This window comes from Lupinus angustifolius, chromosome LG06, assembly GCF_001865875.1.
Source record: "Lupinus angustifolius cultivar Tanjil chromosome LG06, LupAngTanjil_v1.0, whole genome shotgun sequence".
Taxonomy (NCBI): domain Eukaryota; kingdom Viridiplantae; phylum Streptophyta; class Magnoliopsida; order Fabales; family Fabaceae; genus Lupinus; species Lupinus angustifolius.
The window spans coordinates 5,076,867-5,090,882 of record NC_032014.1 but is presented as its reverse complement, the minus strand read 5'-3'; the positions used below and the strand labels follow the sequence as shown (position 1 = coordinate 5,090,882).

General features: G+C 31.5%; 1 protein-coding gene across 4 annotated transcripts; it reads left to right on the top strand.

The window, feature by feature from the left end:
* On the top strand, positions 451 to 7,019 carry LOC109349181 (ATP-citrate synthase alpha chain protein 1). Of its 4 annotated transcripts, XM_019589886.1 has the most exons (14): positions 451 to 535; positions 997 to 1,100; positions 2,432 to 2,608; positions 2,731 to 2,892; positions 3,000 to 3,080; positions 4,891 to 4,942; positions 5,043 to 5,157; positions 5,265 to 5,346; positions 5,781 to 5,876; positions 5,964 to 6,065; positions 6,268 to 6,384; positions 6,485 to 6,601; positions 6,683 to 6,763; positions 6,794 to 7,019. In XM_019589886.1, the coding sequence occupies exons 1-13, from the start codon at positions 493 to 495 to the stop codon at positions 6,752 to 6,754; spliced, it is 1,320 nt and encodes a 439-aa protein (XP_019445431.1). In that variant the 5' UTR covers positions 451 to 492; the 3' UTR covers positions 6,755 to 6,763; positions 6,794 to 7,019. The 4 variants fall into 4 exon arrangements, with proteins under 4 accessions (XP_019445431.1, XP_019445434.1, XP_019445432.1 ...); XM_019589889.1 differs by having other exon boundaries at positions 520 to 535; positions 991 to 1,100; positions 6,683 to 7,019; XM_019589887.1 differs by lacking the exon at positions 451 to 535 and adding an exon at positions 592 to 785 and having other exon boundaries at positions 6,683 to 7,019.

The window sequence follows — 14,016 nt, the reverse complement described above, 5'->3', positions numbered from 1 at the left end:
AGCTCCACATGTAAGCATTATATTTTGTACACCAACCTTACAATAATTTTCAACCTAGGGATAATTTTAGGAGGAAAATATCATAAAAAACTGGCCATGAAAAACCTTTTTTTAGTGAAATAGTTATGTTCTTCATCTAAATTCACCACTGAGAGGAGTTGTTCTTGTTTTTATTTCATAACGGTAAACTAAATAAACATCATTTTTAAAGTTACGAATGAGCGTTACAAAATGAAAAAAATTGTTATAAAGAGACAAAAAATAAATGTGGAGTAAATTTAGGAGTCTATGAAATCCATTTAAAAACAAAAATAGATTTACATCATAGAAAATTAATTATTTTAACTTGAGTTTAAGTTGTTAATAAATATGAAATAATTAGTGAGACTTATTTAACCACCAAAAAAAAAAGGTGGCGCACTCACTGTTGTTTGCTATCTTATTCACCAAGGCATAAGTTGTGGCAAGTACCAACCGTTGAGGACCAAACTTATGAAAGTTGAAACATTGGTACATAACCATATAGGAATAGGAGGTAGGTGTAATATGTGTTTACTTAATCTCTTCCATTTTCCGCTACCCTCTTCTTCCTACTTGTGTTCTACGATATTCCACCAACCAAAAACCCATTATTATTTTTCTCTCATTGCCCCCAAAGAATATATTAATTAAAAAAAATCGAAGCTTTCAGCTATAAATAGAGCCATCACACACTTAAATCATTCGTTCACGTGTTCGTTAGATCTAACAACCCACCCCACTTTCTTTCTTTTCTCTATCTTACGGTAATTCCCTGATCTCTCCATTCTCTTCAAGCTTTGATTTTGATCCCAGTTTTGAGGTCCCTTTAAGCTAATTTGAGATGGGTTTTTGGTTTTTTCATAAGGGCTGTTTGGGATTTTGTTTTTGAACTTTTTTCACATTGATTTTGGTATTCAGATGTCTTATAATGAATCATCGGTAATTGGTTTTTTTTCTTTGTTGTGGAAGATTAAGGAGAAATGGCTCGCAAGAAGATCAGAGAGTACGATTCCAAGAGATTGGTGAAGGAGCACTACAAGAGACTTTCTGGGAATGACTTGCCCATCAAGTCTGCACAAGTAAGTGCTCTTATCATGATTCAGTAAGAAAAAACATTTATTGTTATAATCAGATGTGCATATTATGCGTAATGTTAGTTTATATCTGAACCTCTATCAACTTAAATTTGTTTAACTATTGAAAATAGTTTCATTTCATGTCAGATTGTCAATAATAATGAAAAGGTTGTTATTTATTGTTACAATCAAATGTGCATTTATTGGTATAACAATAAACATTAATTGTTATAATCAAATGTGCATATTATGCGAAATGTTAGTTTATATCTGAAGTTCTGAACCTCTATCAACTTGAATTTGTTTAACTATTGATTATTGAAGATAGTTTCATTTCATGTCAGATTGTCAATAATAATGAAAAGTTGTTATTTATGCTATGTTTATTTATTGTTCCTGACCTAGTTTCGGAGATCTTAGTAACTTGGCACGGGGTGGGACGTATTCCTACCTTTACTGTCTGACCGTGTTTGTCATTTTTGTTAGTCCTTTGGTGTGTGTTGTGTGAGTAAAAGTTAGGTTTACCTGGTTCCTTATGTCTTCCTCTACAGTGATTTTCCATATAGGGAAGGTGATCCCATGATTTATGAGCAGATTAGGCAATCCTGTGATGTTTCAGTATCCATCATTAAAAAATAATTTGTCATTTAAGCTATGTTTTACCATGTAATGTTCCTGACCTGGTCCGTGGAGGTCGAAGCAACTTGGAAAGGGGTTGAATGGGTTCCTGCTTTTGTTGTTTGGCGGTGCCTCTATGGGAGAACTCTGTCATTTTGTTGTGTGAGTAGAAGTTAGGTTTACGTGGTTCCCTAGGTATCCCTTTGTAGGGGTGTTCCGGGCAGGGAAGGTGTTCAGGAGATTTATGAGCAGATTAGTCAATCTCGTTATCTTTGCCAGTGAGGGAATTTTGGGATTTGATATTTATGAGGACGGATACCAAGGAGGGTGGTTAATGAACCAATTCATGTATCTCGGTCAGACGAGTTTTGTTTCTTTAGTGATTGATACTTAACGGTAATCCCGGATATCTCAGCCAGGTAGTTCGGTCCATAACAACTTGTATTATTTACAAAAATGGAAAACTCTATTATTAAAAAATCAACAATCTCCACTGTGGTTTTAAATTGCAATAGCTGTTGCAATACTGTGGTTGTGATAGTTTTTGCAGACGCTTTTTCAGCAATTTTCCACAATTGTGTAAGCACATCATAACCGCAACCGCTGCCGCAGTTTGAAACTGACCGTTTCACGACCTTCATAATCGCACATGTGAGGGACTGTAGAAGTGTGCATATCAAATTTGAGTAAACAGTTTATTATTGTTTGTGCCTCAGGTTACAGAGTCCACTGATCTTGTTGAGCTACAAGAGAAGGAACCTTGGCTTTCCTCTTCTAAGTTGGTTGTGAAACCAGACATGTTATTTGGTAAGCGTGGCAAAAGTGGATTGGTTGCCTTAAACTTGGATTTGGCACAAGTTGCTTCATTTGTGAAAGAGCGCCTGGGAAATGAGGTGTTTTTCTCCTTTATCCTTGAAATCTCAATCTCGTGATTTTCCTTCTTTTTTTGTAGTTATTGTAACTACTGTCCTTTCTGCCCTTGATGTATTATGTCATGTATTTCTCTAACATATAGGTTGAAATGAGTGGATGCAAAGGACCTATAACAACTTTCATTGTTGAACCTTTCATCCCACACAATGAAGAGTTTTACCTAAACATTGTCTCTGACAGACTTGGGAACAGCATAAGCTTTTCAGAATGTGGAGGAATCGAAATTGAAGAGAACTGGGATAAGGTACTAGAAAGCACAATTTTCAACTTACAAATTTAATACTCTACGTTTTCCTTACATAATCTTCCTCTATAATCTATAACTGACAAAATACTCCGTTCTTATTTCAGGTTAAGACTGTATTTGTCCCAACAGGAGTGTCTCTCACATCAGAAATTATTGCCCCACTTGTTGCAACTCTTCCCTTGGAGGTAAATTCACTTTTAGTTACTAATTTGTCATTTTATGAACAAATCACTTTTTAACCTTTTAACATGGTTTTAAATTGTGGATGTGGGATTCTACCCCCAAAAAAAATGCGATTGTGAGCGGATGCGCACTAATTGCGGCCTATGCGATTCACACTCATGGCATGTTGTGGTTGCAGCAGTCACCATAACTGAGACGGTTGAGACCACATCTTGTGTGGCGTCTGCACTTTAAAACCTTGTTTTTTTCTTTAATTTAATAGCAAAACTTGTTGATTGATCCTTTAACTTACTTCCTAGTTACAAATCAGTCCTACATTTTTTTCCCTTTCAAATAGGTCTTGTAAGGGTGTAGTGTCCGGTGAGGTTACCATTTCCGTCATAACGCTGTTACCATAAGCATTAAAAAATATAACAAAATTATTTCTTCTCTCTATCCTTCCTCTTCTTCTCTCATATCCTTTCTCTCTCTCTGTATACCATGTAGTCGATTGACAACTTTCTTTTCGGCCTTCACTTCACACTACATCTTGTTCTCATTAAAACCTTCACTTTCTCCCCCCATCTCTCTCTCCCTCTTTCTCTTCCCTTCCTCTCATCATCAACCCCAAATTCTCAGTTGCATATTCTTTTGCATACTTTGATTAGCTTCATCAACTGGAACCCCCTTAACCTACCCCACAACATATTCATCAGAGACCTGCATTGGATATATCTAATCTTTCTTCAAGGCTTGCACAAGAACAGCTTCAGTGTGTGTTTGGATAAAGATATTTTGAAAATGGGAGGGGGTCCACTAGGAGTAAGTGGGAAAAACATTTTCCACATCTTAACCATCCACTGTAGGAAAAACAGTGATTTGAATTAGTGATTAGATATGAACCATTAGATTTTCATAGAATAGATGACTAAGTCACTAAGATGCGGAGTAGATTTTTTCCACCTACTCCTGGAGTAGGTGGACCCCCTCTCTTTCAAAATTTATTGGAATTCAAAATGAAAAGGTATAATGCATCAATTTAATCCCCTGCATTTCAAAACACCTTGTTTGGATAGTTATCTATCAGACTAAAAAATCACATCACAGCAACAGTGGCCCACGGGTAAATGCTTCACCTTTTCTCCAAAATATGTAATCTTTCTGTACTCATTTTCTATCTCAAAAATGGTCATATCTGCTGCTCGGCATTCATCGCTGGTAATTAAAAATCAGAGTAGGGTAACCAGTATGCATTTATTGTGTTATTTGTGTACAATATGACAAGTATAGATATTGGGCAAGTGAACAGAATCTAGAGAGCTTGCACCGCGCTTAATTTAATGGCTATGGCGGTGGCGACAACAACACCTTTGTGTACTTTTAAATCGTTTAGTGTCAAGGGTAACAAGACTTGGGATGTGTGCACGGAAGAAGCTCAGAACCTCCATGTCACTCTGTTACAGATCCAAAGTGTTCCAACTCAAATGACTACGGCAAGGTCTCAGCTGCTGTCTGAATTCAGAAGAGAAAGAGGATATGAGAGGAGAAAAGAAAGAAGTAAGACAGAGGAGAGAGAATAAATGTTTTTTAATTTGTTTAACAGTTTAAGTCATGACCTTATGATTATAAGGACATAAAGGCTAACTTTGTTGGACATTTTACACTTATCGGAGCTATTTGAAACAAAACAAAATATTATAGGGCCGTTTTGAAACCATAAAATAATTTATGGGACCAATCCACTGAATTTTTGCCTACTTAAATTGTGTTTCTGCATATTGCTTTGATTCTTGATGTAAACGAGTCGGACAAGTAGCCCTTACTTTTTTACAGATCAAGGGAGAAATTGAGGAGTTTCTCAATGTGATTTTCAACCTATTTCAAGGTAGAAACACAACACCAGATAAGATTGTGCAGTCAACTTGTTGATAAGTTGCATTTACATTTGACCAAATATTTATTTATTTACTTTTCTTTTGTGTTAGACCTGGATTTCACTTTCTTAGAGATGAATCCTTTCACATTGGTCAATGGAAAGCCTTATCCTTTGGATATGAGAGGCGAGTTAGATGACACGGCTGCTTTCAAGAACTTCAAGAAGTGGGTTATTTCCCTTTAACAAATGCTGATTGTAATTTTCAAGGATAGAATATATTTCTAAATCGAGATGTAGAACTGATGGATATTTTGCATCTTATTTGTTGCAGATGGGGAAACATTGAATTTCCATTGCCATTTGGAAGGGTTATGAGCCCCACTGAATCTTTCATTCACGGTTTAGATGAAAAGGTGCAAAAAAAAATTTAACTTTGACCTCTATGTACAATTTTACGCAATTCCATTAAAACCAAGTCCATCAGATGTGTATGCATGTGTGAGGGTAAAAAATAATTCTTACCACGGTAAAAAAACTAAAATTGTTAGGCTCCACCTCTAAGTAATGAACTAGTTTTTATTCTGAAACCCTCCCAGAGGAATCATGGGTAAGTAATAATGTTCCAAGTTTTGATTCTTTTGGCTTCTTAGAATCTTAGGATGTAATAATAACATGTGGTCCTCATATCTTCAATGTGAATTAAACTCCCTATACTTATCTGCAGTAGTCGTCAATAGTACTATGGCTAGTAGTTATGGTCCTCGTAACTTATTGGTGAACACAATAATACTATTGATAGTAGTTATGGCCCTGATAGTTAACTTGATCACTCATTTAATGTTTGCAGACAAGTGCGTCTTTAAAATTTACAGTGTTGAACCCAAAGGGCCGAATTTGGACAATGGTAGCTGGTGGAGGTGCAAGTGTCATCTATGCTGACACTGTATGTTTTATTTAAAAACAAAATTCATATCTAGTTTTCATTTCTCATGGCATTAACTGACAATTACATACTATAATGCTAAAACAGGTAGGTGATCTTGGCTTTGCAAATGAACTTGGAAACTATGCAGAATACAGCGGCGCACCCAAAGAAGACGAGGTCCTACAGTATGCCAGAGTTGTTATTGATGTAATTAATTTCTATCTGTGCTGTAATTTTTTTAGCTTGTCCACTTATCAATTTAGAGACTCAGTGTTATTGCTTACATGAGCAGCCAATCCTGGTTCCGGTGTCTAAAGCAAAATAGTCTATGAAATGCATGCTAACTTTTCACCTGATACTATTAAGTATTCTGTATGTTATCTATGAGAATCCCATTATCTCTTTCCAGTGTGCAACTTCAAATCCGGATGGTCAAAAAAGAGCCCTTGTGATTGGAGGAGGCATAGCTAACTTCACTGATGTTGCTGCTACATTTAGTGGCATAATTCGAGCTCTGAAAGAGAAGGTAAGTAAAGCCTATGATCACAATAGAGCTTTGTCCACCTCTATCATTATGATAATCTGCTTATAGCTGAGTTAATTGATTATTGAGCCATGCAATCTAGGAATCCAAGTTAAAAGCAGCAAGGATGCACATTTATGTGAGGAGAGGAGGTCCAAACTACCAGAAGGGTCTAGCAAAAATGCGAGCACTCGGAGAGGATATTGGCATCCCCATTGAGGTTATTACACAACTGATGATGCCTTAATTGATAGTTTTGATGGGCAGACTTTTAATCTCTCTTTTGGTATCATCGTTACAGGTTTATGGACCAGAAGCAACAATGACTGGTATATGCAAAGAGGCAATACAGTGCATCACTGCTTCCGCTTAATCATCCATATTAGGCCACAATGCATTCTTTCAAAGCATTTTTATGTCTAGTCTGAAGTGAACCTTGATTCTTAATTCCTAGAATTGGAAAACTTAGTTACAGACATCTTTACAAAATCAAGTCTTCCATAAAAATGTATCAGAGAATGTTGTGTCTCATTTTTTGTAGAGTTCTTCTGAGGCACTGTGTTAACACCATAAAAATGTCTTATTTTTGGATATTTATCATTGAAATATGAATGATTGAGATCATGGTATTGTTAAGATGTTCTACGTCTTACCTAGTATATCTATAATGATAAGATATCATATTTTAATGGTGACTTCAGTATATCTGTTCGATGTTACCACGTTAGTACACGACTTAAGAAATAGAAACCTCATGTTTTATAAAAGATCTAATTTTGAATCCACTATCATGTAACATTATAGTATGAATAGTTATATTACAAAAACATTGAACATAATCACACGAATTACATCTAAAGCCACATGCCACATGTGATTTATTAATTGTATAATACGTGAAACACTTTTTTAACCACAGTTCATTAAAATTAAACTCTAATGGCACAATGCAAAAGAGATGGTGTATGGTAAAGCTACTCAAGATATTGTTTTATATCTTATTTCGGTGTTAACTAAAGGTATTCCCATTTAATTGATACATAATTAATCATTTGGGATATGTGGGTTCACATGTTCCTATTTTTTTTAAATTAAGTGTATGTTAAATATTTATTTCCTTTATATCTCTTTAGTTATACTAATATTTTTGTTTTAAATGGTGTTATATACTTAGAAAATACTTTGTTGATAAAAGACAAAGTTCAAATAAATAATATTCATATCTTAAAAGATATAATACTTAATCAGCAGCACGGAAAAAACTATTACAAAAAAAGGTGAATTTGAATTAAAATCATACAAATAATAGGTAACAACTTATTTGGGAATTGGGATATACAGTCTTCATTATTTTACCCATAGTATTTTTAGAATACTGATAAAAAATTGAATTAGTTTACATCTCTTCATAATTAAAACAAATATTCACTGTCAACAAAACATTGGTCTAATGGTCTAATGACGTAAAACTTCATTAGATACCTAACAAAAGATTAAGTGTTCAATTCTTAAGAGTGATATTTATTGGGAGAGACAAACATGCATCTAGAAGAGAGTCATAAATAAAGACAAATATGCACTATATTAATCTCAGTTATGACACAAGTATGATTAATAATTAATCAAGTTCTATTTTCCAAGTGCCTGGAATAACTCCCATTGATCCACCAGTAACAAACACTAAATAATTGCCCCTTGTAAGAGCCTAAAAGGTATTCAACTATGAAAATGAAGGAGCCGAAGATTATGGTTGTGCCCATAATAGAAGCAATGATGATGGCATGGACACTGACATTTGAACCGAATAAAGTGGCGGCTCTGAATGCTATCATATCAAAACACAAAATTTACAAAGCACTAATCCATGATACTTTTCTTATTAATTTATATACTTTTATACTCCTTTCCAGAAGGTTAACAACATTTTTTAGATTTAATATGTATATATTGATAGTGTAAAAAAATATATAATATCGACAAATCATATACTATTATTTATTAATTATCATTCACTCTCAAATAAAAGTAATACAAATCAATAATAGATGATATATTAAAAGTATAATAAATTTTATAATATCAATACATAGATTTTAAACTTCATATTTTTTATTTGAAGTCCACAACAATCGGTGCAATGAGAATGTCGGGCATTAAATGAAAAAAATGTGTATTTTATTAATTGAATGAATTATTGAAAGAATTGAGTTGAGTTGAAAGAATTGAATTAAAAAGAAACTAAATAGTTTATTATATAAAAATGTAAAATAATTAACTCTACCTAATTATAATTAACTAATTTCTTAAAAATTGAATTTAAAATAATTATTTATTATGTAAGGTAAATAAATTTAAACTAACTACTAACTTAATAAAATATTTACCCAAAATATGAAGATATTTCAATATATTTGTTTTATTTATCAACTTCCGATTAATTATTGGCTATCATTTTGTGAAATGAAGGTAGGACTCGTTAGAGAAAATTTATTTAAAATAGACGAAGAGAGTAAATGTCGTTTTTAAGTTCTTTCTAGTGAACTAAATTTTTCAGTTTAAAATGCTATTTTTTTTGTGAGAAGGAGGGGGGAGACCCCCACAAAATGCTATTAATTATTTTGTTTATCAATTACACTTTTATTATCATTATGGAGAGAGAGAATGGACTAGTAAAATAAAGTGTATAAATGAATTAGAAGAGTATAATAAACAGATAAAATAATAATTATTTTGTTCAAAAACAGTAAAAATAATATCTTTCAATCCTTTAATTTTTTTCATATTTTCTAAATAATTTGATGTTTTAGAAATTCTTTATATATTTATACTTTATTCTCTAGTTATATCATTATTTATTACTTCTTTTTAATATTTTGTTTCTTCATTTTTCATCCAAATTGTTATGTTAGTAATATTGCATAAACTTTTAACACTAATTGATTTTTTAAATTATGTATGTAAAAACTTTAACATATATATTTGATGGATTAATACTTCTTTTTTAATGGCCTGTATAATTCTGAGACCTCTTAATGGTAATACGAATTTTTCAATGCCGAGTCATATTCTGCAGCCATTATCAGATGTTTGTAAACATTCTTCATTAATCTATAGAGTGGTTAAGAAATTAATGAAAAGTTAATATTACTATAAACCTACACGCAACATTTCTTAATTTATGAATATAACACTTTCACAATAACATCATACACTTGTGACTTTTATTCATTTAACATCATACACTTTTGATAAAAATGGCACTGGTATGTAATGAAGCAGCAAAAGGGCCATTACATGCTGGTAAGGTGGGTGATAGACACGTCATCATACGAATTATATAATTAAGTCTTTCAATTCTAAAGACTTGGTAAATTACTTTATTAATGGGAATGACTATTCTACAACGAAGAGGATTACTGCATGCGAGATAATTAGATAAACGTCTATTTGTTAGAACCGAACATAACAGTTCATTAAAAAAATAGATATTATGAAAGAATATTGGATTGTTGTTGGAATTCTTTAACCAATTTTGTGACTTAAATTATTATTTTATGTAAATTGTGGTGCTATATATACTAAATTGTACTACTTTTTTGGTGTCCTCAAAGTTTGAAACATATGTTCTAATTTTCATAATAATGAATTTGAAACTAATATATAACATAAATTGTTATACATTTATTAATATGTATGTTACTAATTGTTAACATGGTTATACATTTATACAATGGGATTTCTCCCCAATTTCTAATCCAATACACAAATTATGGGTTCTATTATATTAACTATATGGTGTGTATTATCAACAATTTTCACATAAGGTGGTAAAAAGATGTCTTGAGCAGTTTGACAAAAATAGATGCATCCCGAGTTTCATACAACACCCAATTCTCTAGCAAATACAGTTCTATTTATCATTTGTTCACATGTACCCGCAGTATTACTTCTCATTACAATTGCTTCCAATTTTATAAAAATTTAGACCATAGGTGCGATGATTTACTTCATGGGTGAGGTCTCTAGTTCAAATCCAGGATGGCCCAGCTGTGCCAAGGAAAAGAATAGAAGACTGATTCCTATTTTTAATGTTACACATGTAACTTTTATATATACTACTAGTTGATATATATTAATAAATTAATATGTATGTTACTAATTTGTGAATTGTATTGTTATATATTATATTAATTATGGATTGTATTATTATATGTGGTAATTCGTTTTTTTTTTTTTCATAAATACATAATTGTTATATATTTTACTAATAAAGAATTATGAGTTTTTTTACTTATCTATTTATGATTTATATTTTCTGGTAGCCGTGTTTTTTACTTTATGGATAAACAATTTCTCTTATAATATATGTTCTCCTGTTCCTCTAATAAAATTTGTAATTAATTGAGGTAAATCAACCATATCTTTTTGTTTGGTTGGATTAGTGAATTGCATGAAAAACGAAACACAACTTTTACATTAGTAGACAATTTTTTTGTTATAAACATACCTAATATGTTTATAACAAAAATCAATTATAGATAATATACTGATAGTAAAAACACTACGCCATAATTGAAATTTAACAACGCCTATTTAACTGCGCTTATGTGTTGAACGCTGTTAAATATAAGGCGAAAGATAATTAACAACACTTATTGGAGAAAACGTTGTTAAATGTGTTATCTTTTGTTATCTTTAACATTACTTCATATATTTAACAACACTTCTTCAATAAGCGTGGTTAAAGATGTTATCTTTAATAACGCTTTGTCAATAAAGCGCTTTAAATACGTTATTGAAGAAAGCGTTAAATATTATACTTCATATATTTAACATCACTTCTTCAATAAACACTCTTAAAAGTGTTATATTTGATAGCGTTTAATGAAGAAATGTATTATATTCAACAACGCTCATTGAAGCAAGCGCTGTTAAATGTCATACTTCATATATTTAATAACACTTCTTCAATAAGCGATGTTAAATGTGTTATGTTTAATAAGGCTTATTGAAAAAAGTGATGTTAAATTTGTTATATTTAACAATGCTTATTAAAGCAATGTTGTTAAATGTCATACATTTGACGCTTGTTTTAGTGGATCAGAATCTTTTCAAATTCAAAAACAAAACCTTACACGATAATACATATTACTCAGTTTATTATTTCTCTTAATTTTTTTCTTCTTTCCCATAACTTACTTTTTTCTCTTTTTTGTTTTTTTAGTTTATCTCTTCAAGAAGTTGTGGATTTTTTGTTTTTCTCTTCAAGCATAAGGTAAATAAATCATTATCATATTTTAGCTCATTTATTTCTCTATTCACTTTATTTGTTGTGAAGTTACACAACTATGATGAAGTTATTGATTTTTTGTTTTTCTTTTCAAGTATAAGGTAAATCGTTATCTTATTTTAGCTCATTTATTTTTTTCTTTACTACTAGTGTGATATTTATTTGTTGTGAAGTTATGCAGCTATAGTGTTATAGGTTTTTGGCTATAGTGAATATTGGAGGAGAAAGAATGAATAAAATTTTCGTAAGATGTCATTACTCATATGTTATTTTATAATATTGGAATATGTTAAGGTTGAATGTAGTTGAAGTCGTTCGTGATTTAACAAATCTATTGTAAATGTAGTGGAGTTAGACATGTTTGTCATGTGTTTGATAGAATGTCTGTGAGAAATATTGTCTTATTTAGAAAGTAAACATTTAACAATATTTACTTCAGTGAGCATTGTTAAATGTCTATTTTCTACAACATTACAAAAAACAAAAAACACTGTTAAATGTAACATTATGTACTACTCCACTCATAGATAGGATTTTATTCAATCAAGAAAAGTCAGGTGGACGGGAAAAGATACATAGTGTGCCACATGTCCTTCTAGAAAGTGAAATAACATTTTTTTCATAAGGATAATAATAATTATTATTATTATATATTTTCTTAGCAAGTCATCTTACAAATTCATCCCTATGTAATCTAAAAGTGACATATTATTATTGAATCAGTTATTAATGAAAACAAAAATCACTTTTATGACATTATTTTTTTATAAGACATATGAGAGTATTAGTTTGTGATATATATTATAAATGTTTTTTTTATAGATAATTGTTAATGTGTTAGTATTTTTGTTGTGAGTGAGACTGCATACTTAATTTCCTTCACTCTCATCATCGAATTACTTATAACTCATTTTTTATTGATGGTAGACTCAAACTTATAATCTTTTGCACTTCAATCTTTAAGTCCTCCCTATTTACTATACCGTATGACTCCCCATATATTATAAATGTTTGAACGTGATCACAATTACCCACAAGAAATAATCTATTTTTTATGAGAAGGAAAATACCCTTTAAGCACTCCAGTTGAATCAATCTCCTTGGATTGATTATCTTGTTTCTCTATCCAGATCATCCTTGTTTCGATTACTCTTGTTGAAGTGGGGTTATAGTGTTGCTTGAATTTTAGCGGTCACGAGTGCGAAGATTCTACACGGTGCATCATTGTCAATGAGATGGGGCGGGGCCTAGTTGATGAGGAAGAGATTTGGTGCCACAGATTCCGTCGGTAGCTATTTGCAGCATAGAAATATGTGTGGAGACAGCCATATAGAAACAACCAATAAAATCAAATCCTAATAAATAAAATGTTAAATAATAGCATCAAAATTCATAAAATGTACCTATCTCTAAATAAGATGTGTTACATGTATCTACTACATAAAAGTTTTTCACTCTACTTAAAACCACAAATTAATTTTAAATGAGCTTTTATTCAAGTTGGGTAATTGCTTCTTATAAACACAAACCTCTAATATTGCAAAAAAAACATGTCCTTCGATAGTATTTGAGTTTAGTATATAAACATTTAAAATTAATAATTAGCTTATAATAGATTAAATTATTTTTATTTCTCTAACTTTTTATTTTATTAAACATCACCAAAAACTAATTTAAAAACTCAATGACAATTTAAAGTTGTGATATTGTCAATATAACATTATTTATTCTACATAATAAACCGTGACGATTGAATTCAAATCCCAGGTGAGTATAATGTGTAACTAGGTGTGTAAACCACAGTGATAGTTAGTACAATTAGTGGATTTTAATTCAAGCTTTGTATATTAAATACTCAAAACAATCCTTTATAATAATTTGTCCTATTTAAAGAAGACCATAAAATGATAGTATTTGTGACCTCATGTCAACAAAATATTGTGGATAAGATCAACAGGTGCAATGACATGTCATATCAAGTGGGGCCGTCCCACAACGATTTTGCGCACTATGAAAGTGATCCAGGCCAAGCCTTATCAAGAATATTAATATATTGATCCGCGCCAAGCCTCATTAAGAATTGTTAAATTTTTGGAACAACATTTGTTATAATGTGTAGTCACACACTTTAAAAAGGATTGTTTACTTACCTTAGAAGGCGAGTGAATACTATTGGTAATACAAAAAAAAAAGCGATTGATATATAATGGGATAATTCATGGGTGTGTGTTACACATAACGAACAACATGTGGCAAATGTAAGACGTGCTAATTCTGTTACACAGCTGGGACACGTGTTAGGTGGTGAGGAAATCAAGCTGAGCCAGAGGAGTAACACACACCCA